General features: G+C 53.4%; 2 protein-coding genes across 3 annotated transcripts; one reads left to right on the forward strand and one right to left on the reverse strand.

The window, feature by feature from the left end:
* The first annotated feature begins 218 nt into the window (after positions 1-218).
* On the forward strand, positions 219-11124 carry LOC140507467 (uncharacterized). Its single transcript, XM_072615547.1, has 6 exons — positions 219-652; positions 1014-1091; positions 1263-1815; positions 1993-2185; positions 5631-6151; positions 7518-11124. The coding sequence occupies exons 1-6, from the start codon at positions 219-221 to the stop codon at positions 9288-9290; spliced, it is 3552 nt and encodes a 1183-aa protein (XP_072471648.1). The 3' UTR covers positions 9291-11124.
* Positions 11125-13570: 2446 nt separating this feature from the next.
* On the reverse strand, positions 13571-20353 carry TNFRSF25 (TNF receptor superfamily member 25). Of its 2 annotated transcripts, none has more exons than XM_072608726.1 (10): positions 18680-20353; positions 17099-17306; positions 16726-16860; positions 16086-16259; positions 15889-15976; positions 15134-15225; positions 14828-14944; positions 14621-14655; positions 14342-14504; positions 13571-14161 (listed from the first exon to the last, which is right to left on the reverse strand). In XM_072608726.1, the coding sequence occupies exons 1-10, from the start codon at positions 18743-18745 to the stop codon at positions 13875-13877; spliced, it is 1365 nt and encodes a 454-aa protein (XP_072464827.1). In that variant the 5' UTR covers positions 18746-20353; the 3' UTR covers positions 13571-13874. The 2 variants fall into 2 exon arrangements, with proteins under 2 accessions (XP_072464827.1, XP_072464826.1); XM_072608725.1 differs by having other exon boundaries at positions 15065-15225.
* Positions 20354-20429: the final 76 nt, after the last annotated feature.

Consider the following 20429-nt stretch of genomic DNA (forward strand, 5'->3'; position numbering starts at 1 on the left):
AATGTCCTTTGTGGGACCCGGCCCAGTTCTCCCAGCCTACGCCTCCTTCTTTGTTTCCAGAGGAGAGAGAGGCAAGGAAGCGGTTAGGGTTGAGCGATGGGTCTGAGGACTCGGCTGGGCGGGGCAGAGGCGGGACAGATGGCCAGCTCCGCCTCCTAAAAGAGCAGTTCCGTGGGAAGGGGCCGGGGGCCAGGGGATTGGGGGAAGGATGGGGCAGGATGGCCCAGAAAATAAATCCACGGGTGTCGCGTTTCCTGCAACTTGAGCCCGTCAGCAGAACCCTTGATGGGAGCTGGGGCCTAGGGGCGGGGCAGAAACCCAGACCGCGGGTCCTGGGACTGCGGCTGGGGCAGGGGGCTCAGTCCTTTCCCCTTCTTCCCTTCCCTGACTTCTTGCGATCCCAAGCCGGGATTGGCCTCCTCCGGGAGTCAGGACCAACCGGGCGGGAGCTACCTGAGGCTGTCATCCGAGCCTTGAAACCCGAGGATGGGGCGCAGGGGCCGGTGTCACTTACAGCTATGGGTTTCCAGATGCGGAGAGGCCGAGGTGGACTAGGACAGGGACGGGGCGGGGAGGAGCTCGAGAAACCTAGGCCCCCTTTTAGTCCGCCAGGACCCTGTCTGGGAGCTATCGGAGTGCGGTTTTCTGAAAGGTGCAGAGCCATCAAAGTTTGGCAGGAGTGTCCCACGGTCCCCAGCCCCTTACCCTGAGTTGAGGTTCCAAGTCAACATAGTGGGTCCTGTCGTGGAAAATAGGTGTAGAGGGGCTCAAGGATAGTAGGGCTCCAAACTGGGGGTGAGGCAAACATCTGGCAGGCTTGGACGGGGGTGGGGGGGGAGTGTCGGAGGGGACTGCTGTAACGGGGCGTGGCCCAACTCCCTCGGTTGCAACCCCACTTGGGGGGCTGGGGGAGGGGGGCGGAGCCCAGTGGCCCAGGATTGGTGGGGTGCTGTCAGGACCCAGGAGCCGATAGGAGAGAGGCCGTTGGTCCGTTTTGTAACTTGAGAGGGCAGATCAGGTAGCGCAGGTGTCGGGTCCGCGCCGCCCCCGCTAGCAGGTGCAGAGCGGGGCGTCACCGGGCACAGTCGCAGGTAGGGCAACCGCTGCCCGGGGCTCTTAGGGGACTAAGGGCCGCGTACCCTGGGAAGGGCTCGGGACTCTGGGCGCGGGCCGCAGATCGAGAACCAGCCCTAGGGAGTTGAGTTTTCTGGGGCCCGCCGGAACTGTCGAGGAAACTGGATTTTAGCAACCCGGAGGCCTTGACAGGGTCCAGCGGAGGCGCTTGAGAATCCTTCCCCCTGCCCCAGTCAGCCTTCCCTGACTGTCCTCTGGGCTAGGGGGCTAGCCCAGCCGTCTGGGAGCAGCCCTTCTGGCTCCTTCACCTCAGGACCAAGCCCAACCAGCCACCCTGAACCGTGTGTGAGCAGAGGGGAGCCCTGTCCTTCCCCTGCACACCCCATCCGTATCTGCTTCCCCTTGGGGGGCGCGGCCACAGATACCCCCGGCTCAGGCTGGAACAGGCAGGGATTTGATCTAGTTCCACTAAGACGGTGGGTTAGACAGAAGCCGAGCCTCCGCCGTCAAGGGTGGAGGGGGCTGTCTTCCCACCCTCCGACCCGCAGCCCACGCTCGGCGCTCCTCCCTCCCCCGCAGCTGAGCTCCCGCGACGGCTACGACGGGCTGCGGCGGGTGGACTCGGGCCGGAAGTCCCGCAGCTTTGGCAAACAGCCCAGCACCGGGGACTATTACCGCCAGCTCGGCTACGGCCCCGGGGAGCCCCTGGCAGCCAGTCTGGGGATGGCCCATAGCGAGGAGGTGAGAGCCTCCCAGCCCAGCCCAGCATTGCCCCCGTCCCTTCTAGCCCCAGACCCAGGGGGCTTTATCTCCACCTGCCCCCAGTCCCCTCGTGTCCGGGAGCAGGACTCCGCGCTGCCCCCAGCCCAGATCCCGAGACTCAGACAGCTTGGTCACTCTTTTTCCTCATGCCCTCAGGCCGCTCTCCTCTCCGGTAGCCACGTGCACAACGGCAGTGTCGCAGACCACAGGGTGTCCAGGGACCTACCTCCTCCGCCCCCGCCCCCACCCTTGCCCGAAGCCGTGAGTGCGCCACCCCCTCCGCCACCTCTGCCCATCGAAGGGTCCGGGCCTGTTTGCAGCCAGCGCCGCTCCTCCTCTTCTACGGGCAGTGAGTTCGGGGAGCTGCGGGCGGGAGGACGGGTGGCAGAGATCCTAACCCAGCATCGGGACCCAGTTGGGTAGGAAGCCTACCCGAGAGAACTGGGGACTGGGGGCGATAGGGCTGGGGCGCCTTGCAGGCGAAGAACTGTGGGAGAAGAGAGATGCCAAAACATGGTGGCAGTTTTTGTGTTATATAGACTGGATGATGCTCAGCGGGGTGGAGAGGGGGGAAGGAAGAGTACCCCAGCCACCAGCTCGGTTTTTGGAGGAAGGATCTAATTATTAGTCAGTCATCTTTTCATCTTGTATCAGAATTCTGTCAATTCAGGAGTCTCCCTTGAAAGAAGAAAGGTCAGAGCTGTCATGGCTAATTCAAACCAATGGATAATTTAAAAACAAAAAAAAAAGCACTTTACTTGGGTAATGCTTATATTTCCCCCTCCCCCCAGTATTTGGGGGCCCACAGTTTTACCTAGCTAGTAGACTTTTAAATCGTGGCTGGGCACAAATAGATGAAAGATGTGGAGAGCCCCCTCCCGCACCAATTCTATCAGTTCAGTAACTGTAAGCCTGAGGTGTAACCTGGGGCTGTGAGCTGCTGACACGAAGAACATCTCCGTAGACTGTGGTGTGTCCCTTTTCTGATCTGCTCACCACCTAGTTATCCATTCACACATGCATACATCCATCTATCCAACCAGCCATTCATTCAGTAAGTGCCTCATAGAAGTCGGCCTGTGCTAGGCTCTGAGAACCCTGGGACAGAAGTGAAACAAGTCCTGACTTCTAGTTTACATTCTTTCCATCTCCATCAAAATTCCTATTTCCAAAGATCTTTATTTCTTACACATATAAACTTTTTTCTAACTCTTCCATCCTGTGACCCACTTCTCCTCTTGCCTTCCTCCTTCACCCTGGCTCCTATTCTCAGTCCCCCTCCTTTAACCCCTGAGACCACAGAAGGCTAACAGGTCTCCAGGAGAGAGTTGAGCTATTTTGCCCAGCGTAAAGTAGTTTGGGTTAGGAAATTCTGAAATCTGCTCCTTTGAATCCTCTTTCTGTTTCCTAAAGTGGGATCCATCCCCCGACCCACAAACTTGATGTCTGTCCTCCACAAAGGGCCTGAGAAAATCCTAGCCACACCCTAATCAATGGTTATAGATGTCTTATCTTCCCCATACAGCAGGATTTTTTCTCATTTCAGAGTCCTAGGGTTTACAGTAACCTAGCTTGTGGCAAACAGACAGGCTCAGATATTCAGCCCATAGGTGGCCGGGCTATCAGATCTATGACCAAAGGAAGATGTCTGGGTTTCTACAAACACACACACATATACACATACACATACACATACACATACACATACACATACACATACATCAAACAACTGGGCAATGTTAGAGTTCAGTCTCCCTTCCAAGGGAGGATAGAGCATTGAACTTGGAATTAGAAAGATCTGGGTTCAAATGCTGCCTCGGACACTAGTCAATGAACTCTGGGCAAGTCACTCTATCTCACTTCCTCATCAATAAATGCAGAGGTTGAACTCCATGACCTAGAATTATTCCCTGAGATTAGACTCAAGCATCAGATCCAAAGACCCCTCCCCTCCTCTGGCTCTTACTGGTACTGTGAGTGATGGAAATTGGGATAGGTACTCCTCTTCACTCAGACTGGAACACTCCAAGCCATGCTTCCAGACTAAGGGCTAGGAAGAAAGGAGGAGCAGCACATTTGACTTAGCTGCTCAGCCCAGGCATTTAGGGACAATCTTATCCTCCTTTCTCTTCCCTTTCCCTGCTCCTTTCTCCTCTCCCCTTCTGTTCCCTGTTGTCTTACCCACCATCCACCATTTTGTTTGCGCTCTCTCTCTCTGCTCTCCCCAGGCTCTCAGCCTCCTCCATACCTCTCCTAATTCTGTTCTGTTACTTTTCTCTCTCTTTCTCTGCCTCCTAGAAGTGAGAGCTTTGAGGTGCAGGAAGAGTGAGTACCAGGCCTGCTTTCTACTCTGTCTATGCTTGAGGTGCCTAAACCAGGGGTCTGGGAGGGCACAGGGGAAACAGACAGGAGAGAGGAGAGGGTGAACTTGGGGAGTGTAAATGGGGCAAAGGATGGACCAAAAGATGACTGAGTGTTGTTCTGACAGACAATCCTGGGGGGAAGCCCTCCCTGGTATGCCAGGAAGAATATCTTCCATGGAATCAGTGAATTTGTTTCCTCCACCCCCACATTCCTGTCGGTTTTGCCTATGAAAATAATTCCCATTTGTGTCCCTCCCCTTCACCTTCACTTCCTTTCTTCCTCTTCAGTGGCCCTTCCTGAAGGTGTTTAGATATCCCTCTCCCCCAGACCAAGAAAAGGAGAGAATGATTTGCTCCTGACTACTCCAGTCCTTTCCCTCAGACAACCCCTTGATCCCCTCCCTCGCACCCCACCAGACACAATCCGGGAAATGTAAACTTGAAACTGGGCCTTTTCATGTTATCACACAGAACATGGGACTTTACCCAAAACATCAGCCTTCCTTGCCCCCCTCCTAGAACACTAGCCCTCCTTGCTCCCCCCCACAAACCTCAATTCCATACATCCCCATCCCTCTGGTCCACGAAGAACTGGCTCCCCCGAGAATTTGAGTCTTTTATCAGGACTAGGTTGGGAGCTGAGTGTGTGTGTGTGTGTGTGTGTGTGTACACTCAAGAGTGAACTCTCGTGCACTTGTTTGAGAAGGGGGTGGAGGTGCCAGATGCTGGCACACTTGGGTCTAGTAAGGGCCTGGATTTCTAGGCCCTGGGCCAGGACAATTTAGTTCAAGGATCACCAAGCTTTGCTGATGAAGCAGAGGGGTGGGTCTGGGACACTCAGGGAAACTCCTCCCTGAGACCAGGGAACCAAAGAACAAAGGTCAAGTGGCTGGCCAGGTTGATCACAGATCAGAGTGAACACCCTGCTGCATCAGGCACACCTTCCTCTAACCTCTGGGCTTAGACAGACTCACCATGAGTGTCCAGGGGCACTCACCCATGGGCTTCCCCACTGGAATCAGTAAAGTTGGCTCCCTCTCCCTTCGTAAGTACTGGCTGACCCCACTAGTAAAATTGAGGTGGTGGGTGGAGGAGAAGCATAGGGTTCAGGGGAGGGAGGAGGAAGTGGCTTGGTAGGGAAGCTGGTCTGGGTACAGAGTCGTGGGCTGTGTCAGTATTGCTGTACTCCTGTGGGGACTAGAGGGACCTTCCAGGATACCTGTCTGCCGGAAAGCTGTACTGCCCACCCCCAAGCAGGGTGTTGCCTTACTCTGGCCTGGATCAAGTGATACCTGGGTCCTGTCTGGCCTTTTCTGGGCCTTGCTCTCTAAAACAAACTAGCCAGGACTGTCTGGATTTGGAAAGGGTGGACAGGGTGCACAGGGCTTGGGCTGGGGTTCCTCATGCTTCAGCATCCTCTTCTCTCACCAGGTACCAAGTCCTTCAATATGATGTCCCCAACTGGAGACAACTCTGAACTCCTGGCAGAGATCAAAGCAGGAAAGAGCTTGAAGCCAACACCACAGAGCAAGGGCCTCACCACAGTCTTCTCAGGCAGTGGACAGCTCCCTTCTCTGGTAAGGCGTGGAGCCCCTTCCTCCAACTCGCGCCTTCAGCCTCGGTCTCCAGGACCTTCCACTCGGAATGCTGTTCGTCACCATGCCTTCCCTTTCCAGACAGATGCTCCACCCCTGTCTCCATCACTGTCCCGGGCCAGGAGCCCCACTCCACCAGCTAGCTCCATTCCTGGAGCAGGCGGAGGCCCCCATCAGCTTGTCCTCAATGGCAGTGTGGCTCCACCACTGACTCCGGCACAGAACATGCAGCTAGATGTCGAGACTCTGATCCCCACACACGATGAGCAGGGCCGCCCCATTCCCGAATGGAAGAGGCAAGTGATGGTGCGAAAGCTACAGATGAAGATGCAGGAGGAAGAGGAACAGAGGAGAAAGGTGGGCCTGGGACCTGGCCATGAGTGCCTCCCCACTTTTACTCCAACCTGTGGGCTCTTGGGGAATCTCCCCTTCTTGACTGTCTGGCAAATCCAGACCCTGCCCCTGCTCACTGACTTCCCCAGACCAGACTTCCCCAGACCAGGGCTTGCTCTCCTCCTTTAGTCCCTCCCTGCTCTTTGCTACCCTCTAGGTGACTGTTGGAGACCTCAGTTATCATCACAGGCTGATATTCCAGTCATACATTCAGGGACCTATTCACCAACAAGTCCATCAGTTACAAACAATTATTTGGTTTTTAGTAGATTGAAGGGACAAAAGGACATGTATGCAACCCTCTCTTCTGAGAGGAGTTCTGTAGGTCCAGGCTGTGAGAATTCTCAGCCCACAAAATATAGATTGAGAGCAAAAAGAACTCCATAACTTTTTTATGTGTCATAGATGTTAATATTCCAGGGAAGCCCATGGACACCTTTTCAGGTTAAAATTTTTTAAATGTAAAATAGAAATAAATGCTAAATGTAAGTTAGAAGTTATTGAAAATTAAGATGTAATCTTTTCCTATTCAAGTTCATTCACTCTCTGGAATATATACAGGTCCCTGCTCCAGCTAGGGTTTCCTTTCCTTTCCTGTTCAGGAAAGGAGAAATTTGCTGTCAGAAATTCCCAATCTCACATGCCCCTGCTCCTCCAGTGCTTTCTCTTACTTAGATAAAAAAAAATTGAAGTCAGAGATTCAGAAAACAAACAAACAAACAAAAAAAACAAATGGAAAAACCTCCCCAAAGTGGAGACTATAGGTAGAGGAAGTCAGGGGGCATCCGGGTTCAAGGGATCACAGCAGCATGCCACTGGACAGGGACACAAAGAATTCATCATGGGGTGCATGATCCTTGTGGGGTGTCTCCGTGGGAGGGGCTTGATTACCTTTCAACTCAGGCCCTGTCTGTTCTAGCCCTAAGCTTGAGCCCAGAGGAAGGGGCTATATCTGCGCTAAGTGGAGGGGCTTGTCTAGGACCCTGGTTTATATGCATTTTACATGTTCCCTTGGTGGTGTAATGAGTGACCAGGCCCAGAGACCCTGTCCACAGCAGCAGCGAACCAGATCCGGCCTGGCCCACTCCTCCCGTCAAGCAGAGTGCCCCGGAGTGCGCTGCAGCGAGCCCTCCCCCCGCTCCTGTTTCTACTTGGCTGAAGCCTCTTCTCCACTGGCTGCTGCCCCAGCCTACCTGCACAGCCCCGCCCCGCCTACCATTACACCACCCGGGATATGTAAAGGCTGAGGGTGTGCTGCCCGAGGGCCGCCGGGAGTGGGGCCAGAGGGAGACCTGCGTTCTCCTCCCCTCTCTTCTCTTCCCCGTCTTAGCTGACCGCTGGCTACTGCTGCTACCAACCCGAGGGCTGGAGGTTCTCCCACGCACACAATGCCATGCTGGGGCCCTTCGGGGAGCTCATGACTGAAGAAGACGTCAACCGTATCGAACAACAAATTGAAAACCTCCAGGTGATGCACAAGGCCCAAAAGCTGGAGGCGCAGTTGGAGCAACTGGAGCTGGAACTGCAGCAGTTGCTGCCCGCTTCTGCTGCCCTGTCCAGCCACCGTTTCACAGTGAATCCCCGCCGCATGCAGGGCCGGGCGGCTGACCTGCCCGCCTGGTGTAGCAGGATCTCCACTCTGCTCAAGAGCATGGCCATATTGCTGGCCACTTTGGGCGGTCGGCCGGCCCACCTGACAGACCTGGTGACTGCTGAGACTGGGCAGCCCTTGGCCCCAGTGGCAGACTGGCGGGCAGGGGCCGTGGGCTTCGGCCGCTCATGCTCCTTCAGCTGTAGCCGGGAGGATGTGGCCCGTGAGATTTTGGAGTGCGGGGTCTCAGTCAAGAGTCTCAAAGCCAACTACGAGAGGCACATGCAGAGCCAGGAGACCGAGTACTGGTACCCACGCAAGCTCTCGTTGCCCGTGAGTGTCACAGTCTCTGATGTCTTCAGCCGAGAGCCCATCCTGGAGGAAGACTATGTGTCCGGAAGCATGGCTCAAGCAAACCTGGGAGAGCGCTTGGTGGATGGTCCTTCAACGGTCAATGGGTCTGAGCACCTCTTACTGGAGCCAGCAGAGCTATCATCCCCTGAAGATCCCTTAGCTAGCCTGTACCCCCCAGAGGAGCCCGGCGACGAGGTGACAATTTTTGAGCCAGAACAGCTAGCACAAAACCCACCCCTCTCCACGGAGCTTCGAGGCGTACAGGACTATATCGATATGCGGAAGGAGCGCATCGTCTACCTGTTCTTGGAGCACTGGCGCAAGTGGACTTTCAGCGGCCCTGGGCGCCATACCCAGGCCCGCCTTCGAAGGTTACTGCCCCGGGTGGTGGCCGTGGGGGCCTCAGAGCCTGAGCCCAAGCATGTGCTGGAGAAGTCAGCCCATCACAGTCTTGGTAATGACCACCGGTTGCTGTATTTCATGAAGCAGCGGCACGTGGTAGGCAAATTGCTGGCACACTGGCGTAGTCTAATGTGTCACGTGCCCTCCCGGCAATTGCGCCCCTTGAGCCGGGTGCAGGGTCTTTACTGGCCTGAACACTTCCTGCCCCATGTGGGTGGAGTGCCTGCTAGCTATGACAGCCTCACCCTGGACCTCTTCATGCTGGGCTACTTCCAGCTGCTGGAGATGCGCATGAGCCGCGAGGAGCGCAAGTTCCGACACCTTCTATGTTACGAGATGTTTGACCGGCTAGGCAGTCATCCGTGGGAGCTCATCCGCCTTTTCCATAGAGTCGTACTGGAGGAGGTGGAGGCTGGCCGTCGGGACTGGCAGGACGGCTTTGAGGACCTGAAGAGGGCATTCTTTGGAGACAGCCCAGAGCCCCCCGCCGAGGAGCCTCTCCCCAAGCTCCAGGCACCAACCTCTGTACCTCAACCTCCACCTCCCCCGCTCCCACCACCGTTGCCTCAGGCTGAGCCCACACATAGCCCTGGGCCACCAGCCCCTCCACTGGCTCCAACAGAGCTTTTCCATCGAACTGACTCTCTGCAGCTGGTAGCAGAGATGGGAGAGTTCAGCAACGAGGATATCTGCAGCTACATCGACCGAAGCTTCTCATTCTGGAAGGAGAAGGAAGCCGAGTTGTTCGACATTTGAGCAATAGCAGTGGAGAGAGAGAAGAGTCAAATCAGTTGTCCTTTGGGAATGGTGGGATCCACCCTGGCATCTACCTACACCGGGGAACTGAATGTGTGAGGGCAGGGCTAGACCATTTGCCCAGGAATGAGAAGCCCAACTAGGCTAAAGCTAAATGTAGTTGGGCCAGGAGGGGCTGTAATTGGAGAGGGTCTTTATGTTGAGGGACAGGATGCTGCTGTGTTGTCTTTAGGAGGCTGGGATAGGGCTAGGATATAAAGCTGCCTCAAGCTCTCCTCTGAGCTTTGTCCAAGGTGGTTTCTCAGGGCAGTAGGATGCCTGGGAGTAGCTCCTCTCCAAGGGATGATTCTCTACAAAGCAAAGAGGATAGTCTCTCCAGCACCTGGTCTCATGGTTCACTCTACAGACGGAACTCACGTCTCTTACTTTGTTCAAAGGCCTCCACTAAGGAAGCAGACCTGTCTAGCTCCCACCAGCTAGAGGGGGCTCCACTATGGTTTTGCAACTAGGGTCTGCCTTCTCTCTGAGACTGGGAACTGGGAAAGTTCCAAGCTCTGACTTGGCCAGAGGGCCTGGGGCTGGGGAACTGATTTGTGTGAAGTGTGATGTGTGCAGATGACCTTTCCCTTGTTACACAGATTAATAAAGAATTTTGCCTTGAAGAGGTGCCCGCCATGGGTGGGCCCAAGATTGTCTTTGCCTTTTAGCTCATCCACACCACCCACCAGGGTTCAGGAAGAGACAAGGGCACCATCTGCCCTTCAGTGAAACAACTGACAAGCAGGATACCTGGGTAGCACTCCTGCTGCCTTGGAGTATCCTCAGGTTTTACCCTCAAGGCAGAGAAAGGGTCAAGGATTGGTCATATTATAAACATCTCTTTGTCCATGAGATCTGAAACAGTTCATTTGCCATACCAAGCTCTAAGGCTGAGTCTGTGTGACCTCTTCCCCCTTATTTTCCTCCCAGATGTTGGTTCTGGCAGGTTGTGGTCACCCTACAACCCACTTCACCTTTAACCCTGTGATTCAACTTCTTGCCACTGTTTTGGCCCAGCCTTGGGGGGGGGGGGGGGGTGAGGGGCAGCCGTGTAAACATGTGGTGTAGAAAATGAAGTGAGTGCACTCTCTGATTCAAATTATCTTCAGGAACTATTGGAAGCTTTCCCAATAAGATCAGGGATAAAGCAAGGTCACTCACTATTTCCAATATAATTTTACACAGTACTAGAAACTCTGAGAGGTAGTGGATGTAGTGGTAGACTTGGAGCCAGGAAGACCTAGATTCAAGACCTCCTTCTGATACTTATTAACTTTATGATCTTGGACATGTCACTTAACCACTCTTTAAGTCTCAAGTCACTGTAAGATTTCTCTACTAAGTTTAGTAGTAGTAGTAGTAATTTAGTACAAGTAATTAGTAATAAGTAATGTTATTCGCTTCTATTAAGGGTTGTGATCTGCCTTGGTAGAGGGAGTTCCCAAACCTCCAAAATCACAGATTCTTGGGGTTTTGATTAGAAGTACTATGTATAACAATTTAAAAAGAGAGAAAAAAAGACAAAGGAAAATTATGGGAATAAAGTCTCTAGCCCTGAAGGTCTCTATAGGAAGAGACTGAAAGATTGTCCTCTTCTACTTTTCCTTCCACTTCCCCCTTTCAAGGGTCTTTTATCATCAACTCCCCAGTCCTTATCCCCTTATTGCCAAGACTTCAGGGTCCAGGCCTACCCTTGCCCTTTTCCTCCCCTCTCTAACTATGAGGAATCATCCACTGGATTCTGATTTCTTCCCCACTCCATTTCATACTCTACCCCTGAACTCCTCTGGTTGTGTTACAGGATGAGGAGGAGGAAGCCCGTTTGGCCAGCATGCCTGCCTGGAGAAGGGACATCCTTCGGAAGAAGATGGAGGAGGAGAGGTAAGCTGGGTATCGAAAGTGAGCTGGTGTGGGACCCCATGCTACCAAGGAGTGGGAGCCGAAGTGGGAAAAAACACTACTAACCCACTATTTGCTTCTCCTTTCAGGGAGCAAAAACGGTGAGTATGGCACCTACCCTACCTGGAGCTACTCAGGCCAAATTCTTCATACCCCTTGCTCTCAAGTAGCTCAGATAATTCATTTTGCCTTCTGCAACCCCACATCTCTTCCCCTAGTAACGTTTGCTGTTCATTCTCATTCCTGTCCTCTTCTCTTCCCCTGCCCAATAATCTGGGTCATTATCCACTTCTCTCCCCGATAATCTTTTTTGCTGTGCCCATTTCTTGATTTCTCTGTAACCTGGTCAGCTGCCATCATTCTCTCTCCCATAATCTGACATGTTGACATATCTCTGTCCTATTACCTATTATCCACTACCTTGATCTGTTGCCCCATCTGTCTCCCCATAACCTGACCTACTGTCACATGAGACCCCATTTCTTTGACTTGTTGCCCCACCTTTCGGATGTCCCATAACCTGCCAGACTGCCTCTAGCCTTCCGTTTTCCTCAGGGGGTGACTGATATACCATACTCATCCAGAGGGACAGAGGTCCCTTTCAGAACTTACTGTCCTCATCCTCTGCGCTTCCCCCAGTAGCCTAGGTTCATTCCCCATCCTTTCTCCCCCTCTCATCCTGGCTTCTTCTTCCGTAAGCAGAAAAGAGGAAGAGAAACTAAGGCAGGAGGAGGAGCGGCGGGAGAAGGAGCAATCGGAGAAACTCAGAACTCTGGGGTATGATGAAACCAAACTGGCACCCTGGCAGAGACAGATAATCCTGAAGAAAGGAGACATTGCGAAGCACTAGGTGCTGCGAGGGCCCTTCCTCCTCCTGCCCCTGCCCCAGCCTTTTCAGTGACTTTCCCCGACGGCCCCTCCCTCCGAGCTGCTGGGGCGGGGCGAGCATTAGGGAGGGAGGATCGGACCGCGGCTAGGAGAGATTAATGGTCTGGGCTCTGCCTCTGGCGACAAGCACAAGCTCTGAAGCCCTCATCCTTCTGTTTCTCTCCGACTCTTTGCCCCCACTCCATCCCTCCCACCCCCACAGTATGGCCCTGTAAGCTTCCTCTCTCCTAGATATCCCCTCCATCCCCCCACCACCCCGGGAAATTGTGCCGCAGTCTGAATACAGAAAGTGCCCAAGCTGTGGACTCAGAGAGAACCGCTGCCGGTTTGCATGCTAGTTTGCATATAATTTACATGTTCACTGAATGTCAAAATGTACGAATATCTCCCAAATCCCGTGGGTGGTTGTTTCCTCCAGCCCCTTTTCTTGGTGCAGCTAGATCTGCAGCCTCCACCCTGACTCCTGCTCCCCGAGTTCAGTGGAGCTGGCCTAGCCCAGACTGGGGGAAAAAAAAAAAAAAAGACTGCTGTTTGGGTTGTGCCTAGAGAGCTTGGACTGCAGCCCTGTGGGGTCCAAAGGTTTTTTCCTTTAATTAGCATTCTCCTTTCCCTTCTATCCAAGCCTTTCCCCAACCCGTAGTTCAAGATCAAGGCTCACTTCCCACCCTGGCTTGGCTCGCCCTCCCTCCCTTCTTCTGACAGTTTGCTTTCAGTCATTTGTTTACCAGAAAGTGAAAGAAAATTACCTACCCTGGGGCCCGAACTGGCGCCCCGAGAGACACCTACACCCGCCCCCGCCCCCCACTTACACACTTATTCCCTGCCCACACTTAGCGTCAGCAGTCGCCTCTGGGATACTGGCTTCCGCAGCTGCCATATCACCCTAGTAAGCCCTCCCCCAACCCTGAGGCCCCTTCCTTAGGTCATTGCCAAGGGAACTGTTGGGTGGAGGGGCGGGAAGAGGAGCAGCATGGGGCTTTTGTGTTCTTTTTCTTTCCTAAATGTTTTTTGTCACTTTTCTCCTGGTGCCCTCTGCGGAAAAGCCTCGGCCCTAGCCCCGCGTCCCCAGCACCTTCTTTTCCTCCATTAAAGGAATCCACCGGTTTCCCAGGCTTGGGAAAGCATTTCTCTCGCTCAGTCATTTTGCGCTTTTTCCTTGTTTCTGCCAAAGTCTGCGATCTGGGGGGATGGACTGGGGCCCTATGGGAGGCGGGGCTTTGGGAGATCTGAGGTTCAGCTTTCTTAGGGAGAAAGACCGAGCCTCGAGCCCCTCGGGAAATGGACAGAGAAATATTGGGAGTGCCTTCCCCGTCCTGTCTCAGGCCACTGGGTTCATTTAGCCACGGTCGCCCCAGTAACTTGTTCTCAAATCATTACACCTTTAGCGTCCCAGAAAAACTTAGCCCCCGCCCCCTGTCCCACCCACACACCCAAATCGTTTACATAGGAGAATTTGCTGCTGGCGTTTAATATTGAACTAGCAGGATGAGGCCAGCCTCCAAGAGCTGAGAGCAGCTCTGCCCGAACTCGGGTTCTGTGAGGGAGGAGGGAGGGGGAGGGAATAGCCGCTCCAAATCCGGGGCGTCGTAAGTGACATAACATGTCTACAGACTTAAGTAACCATACTTAGGGCTTCGGGCGGCCGCCACCTCGGGGGCCTGAGCCGCCTTTTTTTCCTTCCCCGGGCCTCGGCCGGAGGGTTGGAGGGAAGGAGAGAGGCAGGGCGTCGAGAAGGCGTCAGTCCCTGCTCCATCACGATCACGGGCCCCGCTGCAGCCGGCTGCGCAGATCCTCGGCGCAGCCCTGCAGTCCCATGCGCTCCAGGGCCGCGTACACTGCGCCCAGCCCCGCTGGCTGCTGCTGGCGCCAGCGCTTGAGCATCTCGTATTGCTGGTCGCGAAAGCGACCAATCTCCGCCTCCACTGCCTCGATCTCCGCCTCCCGAAGCCCCAGGGTTCGCACGAATTCCTTCCAGCGCCGCGCCGGCACCGCGTCCATCACCTCGTACAGCTGGGGGCCGGGCTGGAGTGTGCCGGCCCCAGGACCTAGAAGCAAAGGTTGGCAGTGGGCCCATCGGAGGAAATTCGGAAGTGGGGGGCTGGAGGGGGTGGAATCACAGGGGATCAAGATGGAGAGGCTGTAAGGGCTGAAAGATAATCATTGCCGTGTTCCCCATCCAGGAGCTAAGAGAGGAAGAAGTCCGGCGTTTAGCCTGTCATGCTCACCATTGCCTCTGTGGGGCGGTTGGCCCCAGAGCACAGGCCATGTGTCTTCTGGGCCCGAGACTTCCCGGGCCAGTGGAGGGCTGCTAGGACCACGATTCCCCACCAGCTGTAGGGCACACATTTCATTGTACCTACTCAGGGGTACAGATGAGGGGTTGCGTACCTGAAAGTGAAGATAAACCCAGAGGCAATCCCTTCACCAGGCAATCATCACTCAATTCTAAAACATCTACCAAGGAACACACCCTCTCACCTCCCAGACACACCCATCTTCCATACCCACTGGCGTTTTAAGGCCTCCATGTCCCGTTCATCTGCCAATTAAGACAAAAGAGGAGCCAGTCAGTTGTTGAACTGGGCTCCAGCACCCCTAAGGCTGGTTTTTCAGGATCTCTCAAAGCCTGTTTCCAGCTCCTATGAAAATCTAGGCTGAGGTCCTTGAGGTGGAATTAGGAAGGGTATTAAAGCCTGTTGGCTGGTACTTACAATGAGCCTGGGGCCTTGGGACCCAGAATTTCTGGTAGCCGTAAAACAGGCCCCATCCTAGCAAGAGCAGAGCTGTTAGCGATGTAGGCACCACCAAGAAGTATTGAAGCCAGATCCCTGAGAGAGAAGGAGGTCTGGAATAAATGTCTCTTGCTACCTTTGTTCCTGACCTCCAGGAAGGCCAGAAGCACTGGAAGATCCGACCAAACTCTCAGCCCCCAGTCTTCAACTACCCACCCTGCCTGGAGGTATAGATCCCAGAGCAGATCTCTGAATGACTCCCAGAATCATTCCCACAGTGGATACCTGCAGAGTTGGACTTAGACTGGGGGTAGGGAGTTAGGATACGAGTGGTCCTTGGGCTGATCACTGTGGTCCGGTCCGTTTTGCGCTCAGTACTGTAGAATGTGTAAAGAAATAGTATAATGGAACACACTTCAGCTAGTCCCCTATGAATGTGTAAGTCCTACTGAAAATATTTGGGGGTAAAGAATTCTAAACCAATATTTTTGTAAAGCAGAGGATCACCTTCTAGTTTCTCTCTCTCTCTCTCTCTCTCTCTCTCTCTCTCTCTCTCTCTCTCTCTCTCTCTCTCTCTTTGTTTTTGTTTTGGTTAGAGTGAAAGTATTACCATACACTGGGTTTGCCTAAAGTTAGGAGCATGCCTGTAATGGGGCCCCTAAGAATTGAGTAGCCAAACCTGCACAGCATCCTTCTATCACCTGTGCTTTTAGCCCACTTAGCCACTAATTGCAGTGACTCCAAGGAGCTGTGTCTAATGGTACATTTTCCAAAAAAATCTATGCTCTTTTGTCCTCTCTTTTCACAAATCACCTACCCCATCACCTATTCAAAACCAGACTGCCTCCTCTTTTGCCCTTCAGCCTTGTCCCCGGTGGCTTGGTTTCAATTTCCCAGAACCTGATGGGGCTTTGTAGGCCCTCTGTCCCTCTCCCAAGAATCCCTCTCCTTTCTTCCTGCTGTGGTACATATGAACATACTCCCCACTCAGGGGAAAATGGGAATTGGTTTGGGGTGCCCTTGGAGGGCAGGGTAGTTACATGAAGCAGGGTTCAGGAACACAACTGTTCTTCTGATCTTCACAGAAGCCTGGCAAATATTTCCCACAAACAGTGTCTTTTCCAGAACCTAGGGATAGCCCATAAAAAATTGACATTAGATTTGGGTCAAATATAGCCAGGGATGAGCAGATAAAGGGCCAAGCTGTGGGGTACAGAGGAGAAAAGGAGGGACTCACAAGGTTGCCATGGGTATTGGTGTAAAATCTCACAATCCTGGCATGGAGTGCAGATGAAAGGTGAATCAGACTGGCAAGGGATTACAGAGCACTCAGGGAACCAGCCAGGAGCACAGCCACACTGGGTATTGGCCACAGTTGAGCAGTTCTGGACAACAACTTGATTGGCAGGGCCTGAAAGGAAGGAGGAAAATCAGAGACCCAGCCCAGTGCACAAGACCTGCCTTCAGAAGACAGGGATTTTTATCTTCATCCTCAATGCACAGAACCTGTCTCAGAGTGTGCTGAATTGACTTTATTAAAGAAACAAAGATAGATCAGACATAGAGAGCATAAAGAGACCAATACCCAATCAATACAGAGGCAGAGAGAAAACTAGAGATAACCTGACAGAAAATCAGAGATAGACCAGCACAAAGAGAAAGGAAGGAAGGAAAAGGAGGGGGATAGAGAGAGACAGAGAGAATGAATCAGAGCTAGACCCACACAGAAAGAGAGGGGTTCAGGGAAAGAGAGGGAGTGTGACAGTAAAAGACATAGATACACAGAGGTGGAGTGACTGAGACAAAGCTAGAGAATGAAAGAAAGAATGTCAGAATAGAAAAGAAAAATCCTAGGAAATGAAATGTTTGTACTCTACCATCCTCATCACAGAGGCGACATCGGGCACACTGCATCGCTGTATGGTCTTCTCTAGATAGAAAGGTGTCCTGAGGGCAGGGTTGACAGGAGGAAGGACCTTGGGGCTCAGTGCAGGCAGCTTCCAGGAAATGCCCTAAAGATGAAAACCCCAACCCTCAGGGACAGATGAATGAAAAAGAGGAAGCAGGGGCCCTAAATCTCCCCCACAAGCTTTCTCAATCCTCCCACTTTTCCCATCTTTGGAGTCCCCAGTCCTTTCTCCTCCCAGTTCTCCCAGCTGATTCAGAGGCCCACAAATCTTCCTTCTCATCTCACAAACCCTGACATTTTGCACTTCAGCACCCCCAGACCCCTCCCTTGCAGCTTCTTACCTGCTGGGCAACTCCTACAGCACTGTCTACTCGGTTCATCCCAAAAATATTGAGGAGCTGAACAAAACCGAGATTTCTGAGAAAGGGGGCTCTGGTTGAACATTGGGCTCAGCCCTGGGGCAGTCCTGGAGCTCCTTAGAAGGGGTGAGCGTTCCCGATAGCCAGGGTTCAGAGCATTCCCTTCTACCATCACCACCATGAGGTACACCTGGGGAAGGTGGGGGTGGCAGAAAGTTGATTGCATCCCCCAAACAACACTGATCAGATCTGAGGATCAGCTCCCAAACCATGTTCTCTACACTCACCTTGGAGGGGACATTCTAAAAACCTTCTACTAGTCCTTGCAAGCAAAAGGGTGAAAGAATCCTGGGTAGAGGGGTTACCCACGCAACCACCTCACCCTTCATAGGAGAGCCAGCTCAATCCCTAAGGGGCCCTATATGTGTGGGAAGGAGGGGGACAGGGACAAAGATCATTGTGTCCCCAAAACCCCATATACAATTCTTGGACATAGCAGCCAATGTGTGAGTGCTGGGGCACCAGGACTTCATGAACATTCAAAAGCCAGAGGGTACTAATTGGCCCCTCCAGGGACAATCCACTCAGCCCTGGACCCCCTAGAGTCAAAGGATGACTGGAGAGACCAGGGTCCTGTTTAGATCAGGCATGGGAGAGTTGAGGGTTGGATCGACTCAGGGCCCCCACCTCCCACTGAGAGGAAGGGGGCAGGCATTTCCTCCTAGCTAAAGGGCCGCATCCTGCCTGTTTAGCGGATATCTAGGTCAGGGTAACTCAAGGGAGGAACCCCAGCCGGCAGCCCCTAGTCCCAGCCTCCAACTCTCGATCCTCATCACAAGTAGGGTCTTTGGGAGTCCTCCCTTAGCCCCCAGTGACAGGTATAGATGACTAAAGCGGTCAGATCTAGATCCCAGCCTGGGGGGAGGTAGGGCATGGGGTGGGGGGTGGGGTGGACACCAGTCTGACTGATGCCCTACTGTGCCTCCTCCACCTGGAGAACTACACAGACCTGGGAATGATCCTGCTTCCTCCATAGGTTTCCTCGTTCCTTTCTTCGCAGACCCTGGGTCGAGGGTCCCAGCACCCCGGAGTCCCCGCGTATTGAGGTCTCTGTTCCCCCGAACCCCGCCGCCCTGGTTATTGTCCCCTCCCACCCAGCTCCAGCGATCTGACTCTCCCAGAGCACCCGCGGACCGAAGTCTCTCCCCCGAAGCCAACAGAGCTGAGGTCTTTCCACCTCCCTGCTATCTCCCCAGCCCCGCGCCGTCTGTGGGTCGAGATCTCCGCCTGCCAACTTCCCAGGCTAAGATCTTCTCGCTGTAGTGCCCCTCCGACTGAGTTCACGATTCTCCCGGGCTCGGTGGGATGAATCCTTTAGCCGGCCTTTCCCGGCATCTTCTCCCTCACCCCTCAACCCGGCTGCCTAAGGTCTCCTGGGCCCATCCAGTGCCCAGTGGAGGCCCGAGGTTTCCCCACATCCTCTAGACTCTATCCCCGCCTCCTCCTTAAGACACGAGTGTCCCCCTTCTCCCTCTCATCGCTCCCCTACCCAGACACACTCACCTGCGCCACGGCTGTGACTGTGCGGCCCCAGGGCAGCATTGCTTCACACCCCACGAGCCTCCCCATCGGGCCTGCCGTCCGGATTCAGCAGAAGAGGGGTGGGGAAGGGGCGTGCATAGGTGGGGAGACCCGTGGGGCTTCCCCGCCCTACTCCAACCCCAGCTCCCCGCGGTGCCCCAGCTCCGCCCCCTCGAGGGTAGGAATTGCCCTTTTACCTCTTTTTGTATCCTCTGGCACATTGCGAGGCACGGAGTAGGCACTTAATATGTGTTACCTGCTACCCTATTCCTGAAGCCCCTTATATATTTGAGGGTCAGAGGACCTGAGTTCAAATTATGACTGTCACTGTCACTTCCTTCTCTAGGCCTGTCTCTCTTCCAGGTCTAGGAGCCTATGATCAATATCACCTGGGCAGCCTGACTAGGGCTAGGGCTCAGGGTTACAAGTACCAGCATCTGCATGGCCCAAGCAAGAAATCAGCCGAGGTTAGGCAAAGTGGAACAGTGGATTTGGAATCAAGCAAGGATACTATCTATGTGACTTTAACGTCAGCCTCTCTGGGTCTCTATTTCTGTACCTGTAAAAGTGGGAGGTGGAACTTGATGACCTCCGAGGCCACTTCCCCCTCCTATTATATTAAGAATCATAAGACGGAGGCAGGGCCTCCAACACTGGGTTTTTGTTTGGCTCTGTCACTTGAACTGTGTGACCTTGGACAAGTCCTTTTATCACTCCAAAACCTCTATAAAACTAGAGAGGTGGGGGTGTTGGGTTATATGATCTCTAATATCCCTTCCATGATCCTCCCTACACCCAATTTACTGACAAGGAAACTGCTCCAGAATAGGAGAGTGACTTATCTGAGGCCACAGGCAGTTAATTAGCAGATTAAATCTCCAAATCCAATGCTCTTTCTCCCATCACATGCTGCCTCCTCTTGGGAACCTCCAACTCTGCCTTAGCACCCCCATCCCTCTCTCCCCGACAGCCTCACTCTCCTATCCCAGTTCTGTCAACAAATGTTTGCTCCTTGAATCCCCAGTGAGATATTTCTGGCTGAGAAGGGCATAGAAATCTTGTCTCTCTGTTGCCTATCTGTGTGACTTTGGGTAAGTCACTGAGTTACCTCATCTGTAATATGAGTATGATGATATCCTGGTGCAAATGGGAAAAACAATGATTGAAGTCGGAGGATATGAGTTCAAATCCTTCCTTTGACATGACCTGTGACCTTGGGAAGATTGAAACTTCTCTGATCCTCAGTATGCCTCCATGTAGGATTGGGGGGGCAGGGTGCTGAACTAGATGATCTGAGGTCCATTTCAGTTCTAATCCTAGGAATCTGGGAATGACTTCTCTTTATTGTCCTGGGGGGTAGGGAAAGCAGGGTCCCCCATTCCTCAGATAGTATACAGGTCACCCTAATGCCTGAAGCAAGGGCTTCATTCACTGGGGCTTCCACCACCCCCAGCCCACAACAGGAGGAGGAAGATGCCTAAGGCTCTTTCCCTGAGGGTAATGAAAGTGTAAGCTGGGAAGACCAAGGGAGGAAGCCCTGAATTAAGAAGACTGAGGCACTCATAGACGGGCCAGATCCCAAGTGCCCCAGGCCAAGACCTTCCCTCTTCCCCCAACAAGAAAGATATGGGGTATGGGGGGGTATAGAGGCCAGGGGAAGGATTGATCATAACTACCTCTTCTTTCCCCTTAAAAGAAACAGAAACCAGAGACCCATGGGAAAAACAAAATG

This window comes from Notamacropus eugenii, chromosome 5 (assembly GCF_028372415.1).
Source record: "Notamacropus eugenii isolate mMacEug1 chromosome 5, mMacEug1.pri_v2, whole genome shotgun sequence".
NCBI classification, from domain to species: domain Eukaryota; kingdom Metazoa; phylum Chordata; class Mammalia; order Diprotodontia; family Macropodidae; genus Notamacropus; species Notamacropus eugenii.